This window comes from Cannabis sativa, chromosome X (assembly GCF_029168945.1).
Source record: "Cannabis sativa cultivar Pink pepper isolate KNU-18-1 chromosome X, ASM2916894v1, whole genome shotgun sequence".
In the NCBI taxonomy this organism is placed as follows: Eukaryota; Viridiplantae; Streptophyta; class Magnoliopsida; order Rosales; family Cannabaceae; genus Cannabis; species Cannabis sativa.
Window position 1 is genome coordinate 85,529,637 of NC_083610.1, and position 18,387 is coordinate 85,548,023.

The following is an 18,387-nucleotide window of genomic DNA, read 5'->3' on the forward strand; positions in this document are numbered from 1 at the left end:
TTTCGCGCGACCGTGTGCCTCGTGCACACTTCCGTCTCTCGAACAACTCCCGCCGAGTCATGCTCGCAAGCATCCATGAGTGCATCCATGCATCTAGATTCTCTAGCCAAGATACTCGCACTGTTCATAGGTTCCCATCATGGTAAGACAAATCCCAACACCGACGCTCACCTTGTCACTCGTGACCAAGGTAGCATGTGTGGCAAGATGCCAACACCAAGCCAACGTGCCAACACTTTTATCATGCCCCGTTCGATACTGTTCGAACAGTCTCCCTCATCGCCCAAGGACTCACATACGTCCATGGACCAATCCTCAAGGCGCCATGCCCCCACGCATGTTGGCAGGCCCTCAAGATAAGCCACCAAACTAGTTGCATACATTAGACCTCTGTCCCTTTCCAACATGGTGCATCCGTCCCATGCGCGTATGCAAACTAGCCCACGAATGACTACTCGTGTCATCTCGTGTTGAGACTCGTGGCCTAGGCGCACCACGACGTCTCTTGGAGGATCTAGGTCACGTCCCGTGCAAGCGGCATCCCGGCAAGCCAAGGGAAACGTACCAGTGAACCTCTGGCAGCTTTCTTCGACGCACTACCGGGTCGGCCCGATAATGTCCATGAGTACTCCAACTCATGGAGACATATGAGTCCCCTCGTGGTCCTCATATGCCTGCCCTACCAGCCCCCACTGACTAGTAGTAGCTCACTTAGCACCAAGGTGCAAGGGGTGGTGGAGAGTTGACACCAGGGTACCCCCTTAAAGAACATTCTGAGCTTTTAGCCTTCTACCAGGAACATAGATGATTTTTGCTCTGTAGACATATGGGAAGCACCATATACCAAATCACCTAGTTTCGCCAAACCGATTGCACCATTCTATTTGTAGACCTAAATAAATGGCGAATACCAAGTCCCGTCCCATTCCGGACAATATTAAAGATATTTACGAAAATGCCACTGCATACAAACTAAGCATCAGCATGCCACCTGCATGCACCACAACATGCGCCACCACTTGACCACCTTGTGGGCATCTCTTAGCTTGTAACGTGCCATCATAGACTGCACGTAACACAGAGCGGGGCAGATCCTTACATGATCTGGATCAAGTCGGATCATAGCCGAATCAGATCCGACCTGACCCATTGACACTCCTACCCGAGAAGCAGAGAATTCAATTCATCATCTTTTTTTTTTCTTTCCTTACAATGAGTACCTCTATACTTAGAGAAATACTAAAAAGAACTCATAAGATCCGCTTGGTACGCAGATTGGACTGTATTAGATAAACTAACTAAAAAATTTGAATAATAATTCCAGCTAATCTCATTTGTCTGATATTATTTATCTCATCCAACAAGGTGTAATAAATAATCTCATACAGGGTGGGATAAATAATTTTAGACAGATAAGATTTTTTTATTAGTTTTCTTAAGTTTGATTTTTTTAATATATTTTAAATTTAATAAGAATTTAAATGAAAGAATTATTACACATTTATTTATAATTTTTTTTTATCAAAAACTTATTCATTAAAATTAGTGAAAATATATAATTTTAAATTATCATACATAAGCTTTTAAAATTTAAAATAATATTAATTAAACAATAGTTACTTAAATTGATTTTAAGAGAAACAATATAACAATAAAATTATATATTATTTTCAAATTACTAAAAAAATTTATATCAATATTTTAAAAAATTAATATTTGTATTAAATTAGTGTTTAGCATAAATAATTTTATATTCTTCAAGTATTTTTATTTTACTATTTTATTTATGTATTTAAAAAAATATGATAAATTATTTGTTTATATGTTTATGATATATACTTGATTATATATGATATATTATTTTATTTTATAATTTAATTATTTTTATTATTTATTATTATATATTTTTATTTTAGTTTAAGTTTTTTTAAAAGAAAATAAATAAAATAGTCCAATCTTAAATCAAACATAGAATTACTTTCAGTTTAATTCAATCTTGTCCAATCCAATCTAATATTTTTCAGTCCAATCCAATCTAATCCTGTGTACCAAACGGACTCGTAGTTTCTAATACTCTCCAACATATTATATTGTTGTTGGTACAATTAAATATGGAATCCTATATAATTTAATAAAATATTTTTTATGAAATATCGCTAACCAATTGCAAGACACCACTTATAAATGGTACTAGACACTACTGGTGCTTTATAGCAATGCTTCTATACACGTGCCACATGACGGCCATCCTTCTACATGTACATGTTAATCAAGGGACTTGATAGCTTACAACCATTCATGAGTGAATTATGGAAAAGAGATTGTAAGCATAGAACTCATGCTGTCCTTGGTTCATAAATATCATTTTAGTTTAGTATTACAAATCAAAACACACATCTACTAGAACAATTCATTTTGACACATTAAAGCTTTATAGCCTTTATAGTGTTTCCTCATCCAATCCTTTTCATTTATTAATTTTCACGAGGAAAATTATAAACAAGAATTACACATTACAGAATACAGTAGTTTTAAGTTCCACCTCAGGAGTGCCACTTTTTCTAAGGACACTAAGGCAGTGTAGAGCTTATACAAAATGAGTTCTAGTATAAATGTAAAATCTTGCAAAATATAAGTAGAGAGCGAACGCTACCGCACTTAGTACAGCAAGCAGCCCATAGTAGTAGTCAAGATGTGCACGGTTAAGATTATTAGAAAACCAGCTATCTCGGCCATTCCCACCAGTTGTCTCCTCAATAATAGAGATAAGAAAGCTGCTGAGAAAACTACCCACACCAAAGATACTTAGGTAAAGAGCAAGTCCCACACTCCTTAAATCTGATGGCACCTGATCATAGAATAACTCTTGAAGACCAACCATGGTGAAAACATCAGATACTCCTTGTAAGAGGTATTGAGGTACCAACCACCAGACACTCATGGGAACGGTTGCACCCGGAGAATCAACTAGACTGTAGTCTTGAGCAGTTTTGAGCCTTTTGATCTCAACAAGAGCTGCAATAACCATGGAGAGAACAGATAAAAACATACCAGTTCCTATTCTCTGTAGCATTGTTATACCAGATGGTCTACCGGTAAAAGCTCTTGCAACTGGAACAATAACACGGTCATATATGGGGATGAAGAAAAAAATGGCAAGAGAAACGATGGATTGTAGTGAAGCAGGTGGTATGTCAAATCCTGGCACTATGGTTCTCTGCATTGTTGCCCCTTGCTTGGTGAAGAAGGTAGGCACCTGTGCAAATACGATGCCATACACCAAGCATGTTCCCCATATTGGAACAAGTCGAAGCACAGCCTTTGCTTCTTCAACATCAACGACACTTGATGCTTTTCCATCTTGGATCAAGCCATCTGGTGTTAGCAATGCTTTGTTAAGAAACCTAACAAATCCATGAGCGAATAGTTGATCAGATAGACAAGTAATTTTAGATTAAAATAAAATTGTGTAAATAAAAAAAAACAAGGTAAGGTAGCAGATACTTTGGCAGGTAAAATAAAGGAAAGGAATTCATTCAGCTAGATATCAAGTAAAAGAGCACAAAGCAACTATTATATTGCATAGTCAACAAAGTTCAAACGTTAAGGTGTAAGGTGACTCAGCATATTATATAGGTATTCATGCATCTACAACATCAAAATGGTTTAGGAACCCAAATATACAGCATCAAAATAAATTAGGAACCCAAAAAAAATGATATGTGCATCATTGAATTAATCACCAATAACAAGATCTATAACATTAGTAATAACGTAGATAATCTTAAGAAATTTGATTTTATTGGAGATTTCTACTTTATATTAAAATTTTTAAGAGCACCGGTTCACAAAGAAAATCCAAAAGGCACGGGAATGAGCTTTCATATTAATTAATGATGCTTTAGTATCACCTTTTTCTTTTCACTTGACATAAATCAGAAAACAAATTCTCTTACTTGAATTGTTCATAGCTTTGGTGATGCAAGTTTTCCTGAAAATCCTCTTTAGCAACTTCTGGTAAGGGGGATGTTCGACGGTTTGAGAATGCTGCTATAAACACCCTACCAATACGAAAAAATGGATTTTTCTCATCCCTCATTACAGCATACCTATATGTTTTAGTTCCAAGCAAAAATACAAACAGCCCAAGAACCATTGCAATACAGGGGATTCCAAACCCCAAAGCCCAACTGATGTTTTCTTGTATATAGCTTACAATCAATACTGTAGCTAATGAACCCCCACATATACCAAAATACCACCAGTTAAAGAATGAGCTTCTGGCTTTGCACTCCTGTGGATCTTGTCCATCAAACTGATCAGCTCCAAAGGCCTGAACACAGGGCTTGTGTCCACTCTGCGCAATTGCTACTAGATACAGTGAGAAAAAGAATAGGATTAATTGGATCTGAGAAGGCAAACATGGCAACGTTTTGTTGGTTTGGCAGCCAGAAGCACCAGCGGTAGGCAGTATGGCAGAGAGAGACAGCAAACCTAGACCCTGAGATTGATTTTTAAATTAATAACCAAAGCATAAATAGTATTTGGCACCTATTTGTATATGTAATGCTTAAACTACAAGCATAATTAATTTTGGACATGCAAGAGAAGATAGAAGCAGAAAAGAAGAGGTGAAAGTCTGAACAAAGTATATTCCGAGTTTTCAAATGTCCTGAAAGTCAAAGTTTAAAGAATAAAAAGATAACAAAATCAGATCAAATAATCAGTCCAATTGTGATCAAACAATAACACTAAAAAATAAGAGAACTCCAATACAGAAATGAGGTATTAAAAAAACACTTAAACCAACTATATTTGATTAGATAAAGTGCAGTTTAATGAATATTGTCTAAAGTATGGACAACCAATCAGCTTATTTAGTAATTGGTCTCATAAATGAGTTTGCATCCACTAGAGCTTCTTCTCGATGGTTTATTTGCAAAAATCTTTAGAAGTAACCCGTTATTTTTCACAAAAAATTTAGAAGTAATTAATTTTCAGAACTAACCATAACCCATAGACTCTGTTTTGGACTGCTTGTACATGATTCTTTTGCATCCTCTAGCTTTCATGAAATTTTCATTTCAAACTTTAGACTTGCTCAATCTTCTCGGAGAAATTTAAGTCCAAACTTACATAAATATGAGAAATGCTAAATAGACTCTCTTTATACACACACACATATATATAAAGTTTCTCTAAAGACAATTCCCCTCCTTTCTCTTCAGATGAAAACAAAACCCACCCTATTCTTATTCATACTCGTGAATTCTACGCTCCAAAAGGAAATATTTAAACAAATTGGAAAAATTTATGAACTGGAAATCACAATATTTCATTTTCAGTTTATTAGGTCGTCTACTACACTAAAATAAAACACCTAATTTTATTATAATAACTAAATAAATAAAAGGTAAAATTTTTTAACAAACCATAATATAGAGCAAGTTGGCAACAATAATGGTGCGGTAGCGGCCAAGAAAAGAATCGGCCACAAAAGCTCCAAACAAGGGAAGCAACGAGGACACTCCGGCCCATGCATTGACATTGGCAGCCGCCGAAGCCGTTGACTGTCCCAAAGGTCCGGTCAAATAGCTTATGAGGTTGGATTCAATCCCATAGTAAGCGAATCTCTCAGCTACCTCCACACCTGAAGAAGCAAAATTTTAAAACTCTCATTTTTCAAAATTTAAGCAAAATCTCGAATTTGAATGGGTAATAATAGTGATGGAATTTTAGGTCTATACTACCTATGATAAAACCGGCCGACTTCCAACCGCCTGAAGTAAATCTGAGAACGGGAGTGCCTTTGTGGTCAACGACGCCGTCTACAGTGTCGTTTAGCAGAGGGGTTCTTTCGTCGGCGGTGGAGGAGCTAGTTGAGAGATCCATCGTCTTTGGTAGGAACAGTCCAACTCACACTTGTGACAAGTGCAGCACTTAGCTAAAATGAAACAAGTAACCCAACCTCCAAGTCCAACACCGTCTCCCTTCACCTTTTTACACTACAAAGTTGTTCTTTTTTGATAATTAAGGAAATTTATTAAGAACTAAACCAAATAGTGGCCACAGAGGGGGCCATTTCCCAACTGCCACCAGACTTGATCTTAAAGCAACTCCAATAGTAAAAGTTATATTTGGTGTTAAATCAACACTTAAAGTTTACTATTTTAACATTAATTTTTTTTTATATCTCAATCACCTTATCTCGAACCAGCTCGGGATCTTTTAGTTGTGCTTTTTTGATTCTTTCTAACAGATCAGATTAAAGTGTCAAGTTATGCAACTTTTCAACCACAAATTCAATCCTTGCACTAACCATCTCGGAAGCTAGTTGAGGGGCTATTATAACAATAGTGGAAATCTACCCGGGACCTCTTTTACTCAAAGCATCAGCCACAACATTGGCTTTCCCGGGATGATAGAATTTTTGATTTCGAAAGTGTTGGTTCTCCCCTGCTCGTTTCGGTCCTGATTAGTATTAGTATTAGGATTATACTAGTATTAATATTATAATGATTAATTTTTAATGTAAGTTTTATACTAGAATTAGTATTTTTAACTAGTATATTAGTATTATACTAGTATAAATGTCTTGTCTTTTGACATGGTTCTATAGTTTTTTTTAATTGGTTTTGGCGTTAGTTATTGGTTCATGGTTCTGAGTTTGTTCGGCTGTCCATGGCATCGAGTAGTATCAACAAATGGAGGCAGCGGAGAAAATGGCAGGAATTTTTATGCCAAAATGGCAGGTACAACCTGAAATAGTTGAATTTGTTGGCATAAAAGAAGCTTTAAGCTGGATTGACCGTCATTCGTGGGGACAAGTGATTTTGGAAACTGATAGTTTAATTTGTGTTCATAATGTTCGTACTCTTCTCTTATCTTTAAATAATGTTGAGTTGTGTTTTGTCAAACGATCTGCAAACAAGCTGGCTCATGTCTTAGCTAGAAATTCTTATTTCTCTCCAGGTCGTGTGCTTCAGGTGAAGAATTGTTCCAACAAAGTGCGTTCTATTGTTATTAACGATTGCAAGATAATATAGTTGCTAAGTTTTATTCAAAAAAAAAAAAAAAAACCTACGGTTCAAATAAACTAATTAAAATTCAATTTATAAAGATGGTGTAACTCTACTATGTCCTTAAATTTACCAGATAAAGCAAAAGCAAACATTTAACAAATTACACCCACAGAAGCATAAAGTCACCTCGCTTACACTTAACAGTGTTATTAAAATATTTTTTTCGATCAAAAACATTAAACACTAACACTAACTAACAAACTCATCCACGCGCTTCCTACATCATCCCTCTCATTCTATAGAGCGCGTGACAAACACATTCAATGCTCTGCGGCTTGTTCTGCGGATAGTGATGGGAAAGGCAATTCCAGAAAACGATGACGTTGAGGCTCACCAGCCTCACACGGACTGTAGGACCGTATATGTTACCCTATTCCACACGCGTACGCCCACCTCACATTATCAACTTATATTAACCAAGTCAATTTTTTGAGAATATGCAACGGTTAAAATTAGAAGAACAGGTTTAATAAATTAAGTTTGACCGCACGGGATTATAGACTCATTTTTCTTTTGGCGAACCAAACCCAAACCTCCGCCGGTGCACACTGCACACAGAACTAAAAACAGAAAGAAAGTAAAACCAACCATATGAGTTTTATTTCTCTCCCTACCACCCCAGAGGAAGGAGTATATAAATATAAAAAGCATTATTATTTTTATTATTATTATTTATTGAAAACTACTGAACCCGTTTTTCATTCTTCTTAGACTGATGCAACCGCCATCGGGCCATAGCAGCGGCGGCGGTGGAGGAGTAAGTCGAGGTGGACTCACTCGGTTTCGCTCTACTCCGGCGAACTGGTTGGAGGCGCTGCTGGAGGACGAAGAAGAGGACCAATTATTAAAGCCTACTCAATGTTTGACACAACTCCTCACTGAACACTCTTCTCCAGCCACCGCAACAGGCTCTGTTCCCTTTGGTCATTCTGAACATCCGTGCTCCTTTGCCGATGAAGCTTCCGGGTTTCTAAGGCAGAACAGTTCACCCGCGGATTTTCTCGGGACTTCTGGTCATGCTTCCGATGGATTCTTCTCGAATTTCGAGATTCCGGCGAGTTTCGACCTGTCGTCGTCGGCGAACTTGAATGTCGCCTCTCCAACTGGCAGTGGAAAGAAGGCTAGGGAGGTCGAAACTGTACGGACCTTCTCCGGGAACACGTTGTCGTCTCCTATTGTGAGCACCACAATTTGATTCCGATATAGCTTCTCTGTTGTAGCTATATCTTATTTGTTTTTGAATGAAAAAATTAAAATTATTAATTAATTTTTTTGCTTCTCTCTTCTTTTCTATTATTGTTGGTAGAAAATGGAGCAAGGTGGCCGTGTTTCTGGTTTGCTTGATACGGAGATGGAAAAGCTCTTGGAGGATTCAGTTCCTTTACGGGTTAGGGCTAAGCGTGGTTGCGCCACTCATCCTCGGAGCATTGCTGAAAGGGTTAGATTTTGAATTTCTTTTTTAAATATATAACTTTATCAGTCTATGCATGTGTAATGTTTTCGCTTAATTTTCTATAAAAATTTTCATTATTAAATAGGTTCGGAGGACTCGCATCAGTGACCGTATCCGAAAACTTCAGGAGCTTGTGCCGAATATGGATAAGGTAGAGTGTTTTCAGTTCTAAGCATCATTTCATGGTACTCTTTTTTTCTTCGGTATTTGCATTCATTGTCTTAATATCATGAGATGGGATTTGTATTTTATCTTAATTTTTTTTAACACAGTTTTCAGGTGCTCATTATTCCTTCCAGTATATATTATTATTATATATATATTTACTGAGGTTTTACATGCTATGTAATTTCGTTACATTAGTATCATCTTTAGAGAACTTAACCCCAATATTTTTTATGTCATTATTGAAATCCTGTTATTTGAGCTTTTTACTGTACTTTTCTTTCTTTCCACTTGGTAAAGATATTATCAATGTAGGACTAGTCTGAGGAAAATGGTCAAGACTAGCATGTACTTTGTAGGTAGCCTGCAGCTCACATCCTTTCCTTGTTTGAATTACATTTACCCTGTTCTTAAAAAAATTCCACCATCATCTGAGTCATGATGTCTTTACGAACTCATCATATAACTCATAACTATAATATGTAAATATCATAATTATCATTAATAAAATCAATTGACAAAACTCATTAGAAGCTCGAGCAATAAGTCTTAAATTTTTTTTAAGAAAAAATGGAAATTTCTTTATTGATACGTAAATCAGACAAATTACATTACATTGATAATATTGCTCAAAGAGCTTAATTAGTTTGGTCCTATCCTAACCCTACTTTTTGTATTTACTTATTTTATTCTATCTGGAATTATTTCTTTTTGTTATTTTTCTTAGGCCTATTATAATTTTGATTTGCTTATCATATATACCCTATATATATGTATTTATTTTCATCCTTCCTGCCAAGTTGCTTGATTAATAATTATACAAACCTCTTACACATTTTGTCCTCTATTTTAAACTTTATATGAGCATGTGAACCTAAATGTCATCTATTCACTTCTAATATTAATTATTTAAATTGAAAAAGTTATGTACCTCTTCCTGTTTGTTTTATTTTCTAAAAAAATCCATTGACAACAACTGTCCTTCCTTCGCCATCCTTCTAAGTCCCACCATATATATATGTACATATATTATATAAAGGATGACACAGAAATTGTTTTTTTCTTTTGTTGGTTGGGTAAGGTGGATGACACAGAAATTGTTAATTAACAATATTTCCTTTTTCTGTTGAGTAAAAAAAAATTGATACTTGATACTTGAATTTATATATAACATTAGAATGTAACCATATGATTATACATATTTATATAAATATATAAATATTTCTCTCCCAAGGTATTTAATATTAGAAATTGTGAACTTCATTATGGGAAATCTTCATTGATATGTGAATATTAAGAATACTGAAATGTGAAAAGAAAACCTAGTGTATTCTTCAGAAGCATGTATTACATGTGAAGTTGGGGCGAGTAATGCAGGTAAATTCATGAGTATATCTTTACATTATTTGATGGTTTTGATTTTGTTTAATACTTGATGATAGAACTTTTGGGTTTATAATTAGTAAAGTCAAGAATCGTAGCCAGAGCATGGCAAGATAGAGATAGACTGGGTAACAGTTTTTTTCTTGACAAGAAGGCTAGTAACAGTTTAAGAATAATATCTTTATTCTTTGTGGCATTAAATAAAAGTACAACACAAGAGTTCTCTCCTCTTACTAATGAGATAGTTCATTCTTACCTTCTAGTAATTTTCCACTGTCCATTACCGAAGTAGAATCCTTCACACGGCTGTACTACTGAATCAATCTGGCTGTTTATCCCAGTATTTCTTGCATTATGCAAAGTTTATGTTTCCCTTGTAGACTGTACTTCTCCGATCTGCTTCATTATGGGCTTCATTCTATATAGAACTCTACTTATAGGGATAAAAGAAAAATGCTAAAAGGCACCACACCTAAGGTGTGGTATCACTATTAATTGGTATATAAATATCGAATCCCACATAATATAATTTGATAACTATATATTATAGAATATTCTTAACCATTTACAAGGGACTACCTCTAGGTGTTGCTAAGCACAACTGGTGCCTTGGAGCAATGCTTAGAATGAAACCTTATGTGCATGTAAAATCACATTTTGCAATGACAACTAATGCTTGTGAATATTCTTACTTGTTTGAATTTGTGTCAACTTCTTAGCTCAACTCAGTTATTTTTTTTTCCTTTTTCGAATTCTGTTCCCATATATTAAGAATATCAGTAATGATCATGTTAGATAATAACTCGTCTTAATTTTCCTGTATACTCCAAAACTTATTCTTAACAGCTTAAATTTTTTACTTTTTATCACTGGTTGCTGACAGCAAACAAATACTGCTGACATGTTAGAAGAAGCAGTGGAGTATGTGAAATGCCTCCAAAAGAAAATTCAGGTATCGTCTGACTTTTGCTGAAGAAAAGTGTTTGAAAGTTTGAAGTCCACTATTTTTAAGCAATTATATAATTGAAATGTAATCTATTCACAGTGATCCAAGGTAGGAAACTAACATATTTTAGCTATGATATTTCATGTTTGAAGTTCATGCAATAAATAGAAAAACAGTATTTTCACATATTTGCAAACTCTAAAAATGACAGGAACTCTCTGAACATCAACTGAGATGCAAATGCAAAAACAAAGAATAACCAGCAGAAGGTACTCAAAACTACCTCTGAACTGTTTAGTGTAATTATTAGTTTATGAGATTTCACTAATAAGGTTCATCATGGTGGTATTTTGATAATGCTAATTCTGAAGATCCACCTTGTAATTTAGAGATATACTCTTATTGTTGTATTCCTCCATTATGTGTGTGTGAGAGTGTGTACGGTCCTTCATTAGGATATCAATGCGCTCCATGTTGATGAATATTTGCTTATTATTACGTATGTGTAGAGTGGAGGGAATACTGCCATATATTATTCATTATTCACATTATTCTCTGCCTTGTACTTGGGCTATTTTATTCATTGAAAAGTATCAGTTGAGCTGCGTAAATCAACAGGAACTTTTTTCTGAAATTTGAATGAATACCTGTTGTTTGTTGTGTGGAGTTTTGTTTCTAACATTTTGGTAAAATCTTGTCTTCTAATTATCGTTTGTGCTTTTTTTTTTAATAGTGATCATTAATAACAATATAGTATCATTTTGTGTTGGGCACCGTAAGGTGCCAAACAGCAATGTTCAATAAATATTTCATATTTCATAAGGCAGAAAAATTTCATGGAGATGTCTTCATAAAAAAAAAACATTATGGAGAGGTGTTATATTTATGATTCATCATTTCAAACAATTGATGATGTTTGTCCGCCATGTAATGTAGCTTTTATTATTTCCTCACAACTCCCTAGTTCTATATCTTAATTTTGCAAAAACATTATTTTGATGCTTACCTTTTTCTTTTCACTTGAATTAAACAAAAACATTTATTTGTATTGTCTAACTTTGCTTCTCATATGTTTATGTGCTATCTATCCATATGTGTATGAATAAAGTCATGCAATTTTATAACCACTTGGGGCTAGCTCAAGTGGCCATAGGTGGGTGTGTGAGTGTTGGGTTCGAGTCCCAGTAAAAACATGTTGTAATATATAAACGCTTAAATCAAAAAAAAAAAAAAAAAAAAGTCATGCAATTTTATTGCCAAAACGGAGGTTCCAGATACAATTTTGCATGGCATAATGGATATAATTATACCAATGGTTATGTATTTAATTTTGCAAAAACTTGTCTCTATAAATCTAGCTTGCTTTTTTTTTTTTTCCCTTTGTTTGGATTATTTTGATTGTGAGTTTTCCGAATTTCTCAAGCACATTCATGGTTTAATCAAGAATAGGATTCGACCTTTGTAGGGTAGTACTTTAATTGATGTGGTTGTTTATGTAAACTTAAGTATAACGGTTGCATATATGATCAACACTTATGCACTGTCATATCGAATATAATATTTTGGAAATTTTTGTAGTAGACTTTCTTAAAGGGTAATTCTAGTAAATTCCATATATATTTAGAACACTTTTTTAGTCTATTATATTTTTTTTGAAGATGGTGTATATTATATCTATTTAGGACTAAATTTAAATTTTTAGAAAATTTCGAATAGAAAATAAAGTTTAAATAATTACTTAACATGCGTATAAGAAAAAATAGTTTCGTGTATAACAAAATATGTAAATTTTATATTTGGTATTATAAACTAATTTTCTTTTTCAAATTTACATGTGGTCTTACATAACTATAATATACATAAAAATAGACTAAAAAATTCTTTTGAATGCCGAAATAAATAGAGGGTCTACCGAAATACTTCTTTAGGAGATGTACACTTACCTTTATATTTATATATATATTTTTAGGGATACGATTTTGTTCCGTGATGTACTTTCACGGAATCTATTCCGTGATGTACGACAGCCGTTAGATGGGGAGTTATTTGATCTGAGGGCTGAGGTTGATCTAGGGGTAATTAGGGTTGAAAAATAATAACGTACCTTGAGACCCATCTAATGTACCCTGAGACTCAACTAATGTACCATGAAATACATTCCGTAAAAGTACATCACGGGACAAAATCGTGTCCCTATATTTTTATATGAGCTAGATTAAAGTAGTTTCTGAATTCATCATATTGCAGATATTGTCCATATAGACTTGACAATCTATTGAGTACAACTTTTATCTGTTGGTAAGTACATAAATTTTTTTAAAGATACATAGCTTTGCCCTTCGTACGAAGGAATACATGGTATGTATGTATAACTTTTTATACTAGCACTTCGTTAGTCATTGAATATTTTTCTGGCTAAAAGCGATATATGTATAAATATTTGGTTATAATGTAAATTCTATATTTATCTGTTTAGATATCTATAGTAAATTTACTTTTTTCAACTTTTCTAGTATCCGCGTCTACTACCACTAAATTCTTTGCTCAGCTCCACCCCATATATTGGACAATATATATATATAGAACATGATAGAAATGTCAAATATATATATACGAACTTATGTTTTTGTGAGATTCCAGGTATTTTGTAGTTCCTATTCGCATCAATCGCCAATTGTCTTTGATGGATGAGATTCATTGAGCAATTGAGACGGTTATTTATGCCTGGAAAATCTTTTGTTATCTTGTTGCATGTGCCTGATCGCATTCATGATGAGCCATAAAGGTGAGTATATATACATAGTGACAAATATATATACATATATGCATTTCTATACTAGGATGATTAGCCTAATCGCATTCATGATTAGAATGATTAACCTTTTTTGTTTTTGAATGAAAATTCTATTTCTTATTATACAACTTTTTTGCTAGTTCCTAGTTAGCCGTTTTGCATACCAGATAATATACGAATTGTTTTATTTTCTAAGTGCTTAGATTCTTTATGATAAGAATTAGAATTAACAGTTAAAATTAATTATGAGATTTATCAATTGCTATATTAAAGGTTTTCATTTGCAGGAAGATCATATTTGTTTCCCACCATATAGTTGAAGGAATACATACTGATACAAATATAACCCTACCACTTCATTTAACTCAATAGAATATAATTAGTTTTTCATTTTTCAAGTGGAAATACGATTAAATAGGTATGATAGTAAAATGTATTTTCGTTTTAATTTTTGTTTTTCAATGTGAAAGTCAATATGAAAGAAATATAAGGTAATATTATCAAAAATATTAACAGTTGCAAATAGTTTGAAAGCTCAGTTTCTAGTAATATATTTGCAATAAGAATGTTCTTTTATACGTAGCTAGATAATTATGTAATTGGAAGTGAAAGTTTTCAAATTTCAATTACATCTCTAATTTTCATAGATATGTAAATTATGATTTATTTTTTAATTATTATATACATATTGTATTTTAATAATAATGTATAGGATTTCCATTTCGATTGTATTAGTGCGGCTGCGGCCTGTGAAGCCTTGCTTCCTGAATGAGAAAATTAGCAAGAAACACTCGAGTGGAGCATAGAATCACCTAAGAAAATTGACAGCGGCTGCACACATTAAACACTCCACCGCATTTTGATGATCATATTCATAGATCGCACAGAATCGTCAACGTTTTCCTTTCGATGAGGGGTTAAGGCAAATTACTCAATATTAATCATCCAATTACTAAAACCTATCATGGATTAAGGCTTGATTAGTAGCATTGTGGGACGTTTGGTATGAGATTTAAAATCGATATATGGAAATGAAAATGTAAAATTTAAATTAAATTTTAATGACCAAAGGTTTGTGTTTAAAAGTGGGTCTTACTTTTTAAATTAAAAATGAGGATTTTTCATAAATATAGGAATATGTCAACAACCACACCTGCTCATTGGATGTCATAATGGAAGATCATAGTCAAGCAACATACAATACTATTGCTCAAATAGTAAAGAAGAAATATGACTCAATAAACAGGAAACATGCACTGAATGACATCATGAAGGGCTTGCTACATGAGTTTGGGATTTCGATGGGATATCAAAAGGCTTGGAGAATAAGAGAAAAGGCTCTAGAATTGTCAAGAGGAAAGCCAGAAGACTCATACTAGCAACTACCAATGTACCTTCATATGCTAAAAAAAAGCAAATCTAGGGACAATAACTGAATTGATTACAGACAAAAAGAACCAATTCAAGTACATGTTCTTAGCATTGTCAAATTCAATTAGAGGATGGATTCATTGCAGACCAGTGATTGTGGTAAATGGCACATTCTTGAAAATATCATATGGAGGGACGTTGTTTACAACATCAACAATGGATGCTAATAACCATATATTCATAATGGCATTTGGAATAGGAGACTCAAAGAATGATTCATCATGGGAGTGGTTTTTCAACAAGCAAAGAGAAACATTCAGAGAAAGAGAAGGTAAGAAACTGGTTCAAGCAGAAATTTACAACAAATACATCATCTTTAGTGTAAGATTTTTCCTATTATTGTTAGACTTACTTAACATAAATAACCGATTTCAAAAAAATAACAAAGAAACCAGTTAAAACAGACATAAACTAATATTTGACAAATATTGACTTGCAGGCACGACAATCATCTCAGACTAGCACAAAAGTATAGAGAAAGCAGTAGCAACAGTCTACCCAAACATATTCTATGGAGCATGCATATTCCACTTGCTTAACAACATTAAGGTCAATTTTGGAGTACATAGGGAAGATCTTACAATAAACTTTGTTAAAGCCGCTAAAACATACAACATAAAATCATTTGAAGGATACATGTAAGAACTTGACAAAATAGACAAAAGAATCAGACCTCATCTTCAAAGAATAGGATATAAATATTGGAGTAGATGCCACTGCCCGACCAAAAGGTACACAATGATGACATCTAACATAGCTGAGTCGATAAATTCAGCAATTCTTGCTACAAGAACACTGCCCATCACTATAATGATGGAGAGTCTTCGAAGTTTGGTACAAAAATAGGTTTGGACAAACGACAATGAAGCACATGAAACATTCACAAAAGTTTCAACAGTGACAGAAAAAGTACTCAGAGACAACTTTATTCAAGCAAGAAAATATGAGGTAAAACACTAAACATATATATAGAGACAGTATATATTAAAAATATTCAATAGTAGTATAAAATAACCGGTTATAAATTATTTTTTTCTGTTTAAAATAACAGGTTACACCAGTCACAACAATACTCCACCAAGTGAATGTGCTAGAAAAAGGAAAATTCCTTGTCAATTTACTGGACAAAACATGTGAATGTAATCAGTTCCAACAAGATGAAATTCCATGTGCTCATGCAATAATTGTATTCTTGAAACGAGGATTGCAAGTTTATGACTATGTTGCAAGTTTATGACTATGTTGCCAGTCAACTGTATCAAAAGCTTTCGTCATATCAAGCTTTAGAGTTGCCCACCCTCTCTTGCAAACTCTTCGATTGTTAATGGCATGAATAAGCTCATTAGCCAAAAAGATATTATCAAAAATAACTCTCCTAAAAATAAAAGCACTCTGAAAAGGAGAATTGATCTTGGGAAGGATCAACTTAAGCCTATTAGCTAAGACTTTAGAAATGACGTTATAGAAAGTAGTTTTACCAGCATCTGTAAATCCTGTTGCACCTTTCCCTATTGTCAATGCTGAAGTACTTTCTGAACAAGTGGATAAGTATGAATTTAAATTGATTCTTTTCTATTTTATTTTTGTTATTTTCATATTATTTTAACATCTCTTACATTGCTGCTTTGTTTTTTGTTGTTTCTAGTGATAAGTTGTAATTAGCGTGTAACCGTATATTTGTTAAAGTTTTCCTAATTTAGTGCAATTGTAAAAATTTCCTAATCTATTAGCCCTCCTACTATTAACTAAAACTTGTTCAGATAAAACAAATTTAATAGTCCTTTGGTCAGACTCATAAAAATCTAAATAGAAAAGATAAGCAAAAAGAAAAATATTGTGCCACTTATCCTTAACAACACTTTGAGTTTGATTTTAGTGGTAGAAAAACATAATATAATAGTAGTTATTGGGGAAAAAAGTTATTTGTTTAATTGATTTATTGATTTTTGGAATAATCATTTTTGTGAAATAGTATCAAAAAAGAAAAAAGAAGAGAAGTCATTTAGTCAATTTGTTACTCTAATAATAATGGTGTACCATTAATCAATGAATCCACCTAGGATATGATCTAAGTCACCTACTAGAGTTTTCCACCCAAAAAGAAAATCACAACAAACTCTCTGTCCCCCGCCATTATATTATTAAAAAAATTATAATTAGAAAAAAAGTTGGAAAACTCACATGCTCTTCTTCTTCTTCATATTATAAAATTCCCCTTCTCATGTGCCCACTACTTTCTTTACAGACTTTCTAAACCAAAGCTCTCATCATCATCAATCATCCAAGACCACCATAACCAACCGAGCGATGACCTCCGTCGATCTCTCTCTCATCCGACCGCTCACATACTCTTATTGTCGCCGATCATGCTAGCTTCCGTCTCTGCCGCCGCCACTTCTATCTCTTCCTGGCTCCACAGTCGTAGGATCCGCTACCTATTTCTATTACTCTGCTCACCGATCCTTCTTCCTTTCCTTTGCGCCAGTTTCCCCTTCCTCTGTGCCGCCGAACTCTGCCTCCGCATCTGCAGCCGCCGCCGGAATCGGAGGAAGATTGCCGACGAGTTGGAGGAGGATGATCGGCTCCGGCGATGCGAGGAGGGATGCTGCGGCGGGTATGGGCCGGGCGAGGGAGAAGGAGTAGGGCTTCTGCAGAGGTATTTGGAAGATCAGCTTGTTCTGGTTGGATCTATGTACGATTGTGGTGACGATGGTGAGATCGAAGATGGTTTGGACTCTGATTTTTACGCACATCCTGGAGTAGGGGAAGGTTGTACGGTTCCTCTCTTGAACTGATTTTTTTTGTTGTTTATTATTATTATTATTTGTGTCAATTAACACAAAGTTTTAGTATACACTGATTCTGATTCTGATTTTCTTAGTGCTCTTTTGTTCTAATCTAAGGGCTTTATTGTTGTTTTTTTTTGGGGGGTGGAATGAAATATAATTATCTAACGACAAAAACAAGTCAAAAGGACTTACATAAACTATGAAGAGAGATTTGTACAAATGAAACTAATATCACTCAAAAGGAAACCATAATTGCCATACAAAAATCCTTCTTACTCAAAAGCTTGAGAATGTGACTCAACCTCAATATTGTGTAAGCCAGTGGATAACACAATTGAAGTCCA

The 18,387-nt window shown here is 34.1% G+C and overlaps 3 protein-coding genes across 7 annotated transcripts; 2 read left to right on the top strand and 1 right to left on the bottom strand.

The window, feature by feature from the left end:
* Positions 1–2,448: 2,448 nt before the first annotated feature.
* LOC115702337 (protein NRT1/ PTR FAMILY 5.10) lies at positions 2,449–6,184 on the bottom strand. The gene is made up of 4 exons (XM_030629794.2): positions 5,751–6,184; positions 5,433–5,650; positions 3,957–4,501; positions 2,449–3,404 (listed from the first exon to the last, which is right to left on the bottom strand). Exons 1-4 carry the CDS (start codon positions 5,890–5,892, stop codon positions 2,588–2,590), a joined length of 1,722 nt encoding a protein of 573 aa, XP_030485654.2. The 5' UTR covers positions 5,893–6,184; the 3' UTR covers positions 2,449–2,587.
* Positions 6,185–7,525: 1,341 nt separating this feature from the next.
* On the top strand, positions 7,526–16,882 carry LOC115702338 (transcription factor bHLH80). 5 transcript variants are annotated; one of them, XR_009685305.1, is made up of 9 exons: positions 7,529–8,259; positions 8,389–8,520; positions 8,621–8,686; positions 10,967–11,035; positions 11,241–11,298; positions 13,670–13,814; positions 14,559–15,525; positions 15,694–16,202; positions 16,306–16,882. XR_009685305.1 is itself a non-coding variant. In XM_030629796.2 (6 exons), exons 2-6 carry the CDS (start codon positions 7,798–7,800, stop codon positions 11,286–11,288), a joined length of 777 nt encoding a protein of 258 aa, XP_030485656.2. In that variant the 5' UTR covers positions 7,526–7,659; positions 7,794–7,797; the 3' UTR covers positions 11,289–11,721. The 5 variants fall into 5 exon arrangements, 3 of the variants coding, with proteins under 3 accessions (XP_030485656.2, XP_060962967.1, XP_030485655.2); XR_009685306.1 differs by lacking the exons at positions 14,559–15,525; positions 15,694–16,202; positions 16,306–16,882 and adding an exon at positions 14,111–14,369; XM_030629796.2 differs by lacking the exons at positions 13,670–13,814; positions 14,559–15,525; positions 15,694–16,202; positions 16,306–16,882 and having other exon boundaries at positions 7,526–7,659; positions 7,794–8,259; positions 11,241–11,721.
* Positions 16,883–17,253: 371 nt separating this feature from the next.
* On the top strand, positions 17,254–18,132 carry LOC115702339 (uncharacterized). Its single transcript, XM_061106985.1, has one exon. It carries the CDS (start codon positions 17,621–17,623, stop codon positions 18,047–18,049), a length of 429 nt encoding a protein of 142 aa, XP_060962968.1. The 5' UTR covers positions 17,254–17,620; the 3' UTR covers positions 18,050–18,132.
* The last annotated feature ends 255 nt before the right edge of the window (positions 18,133–18,387 follow it).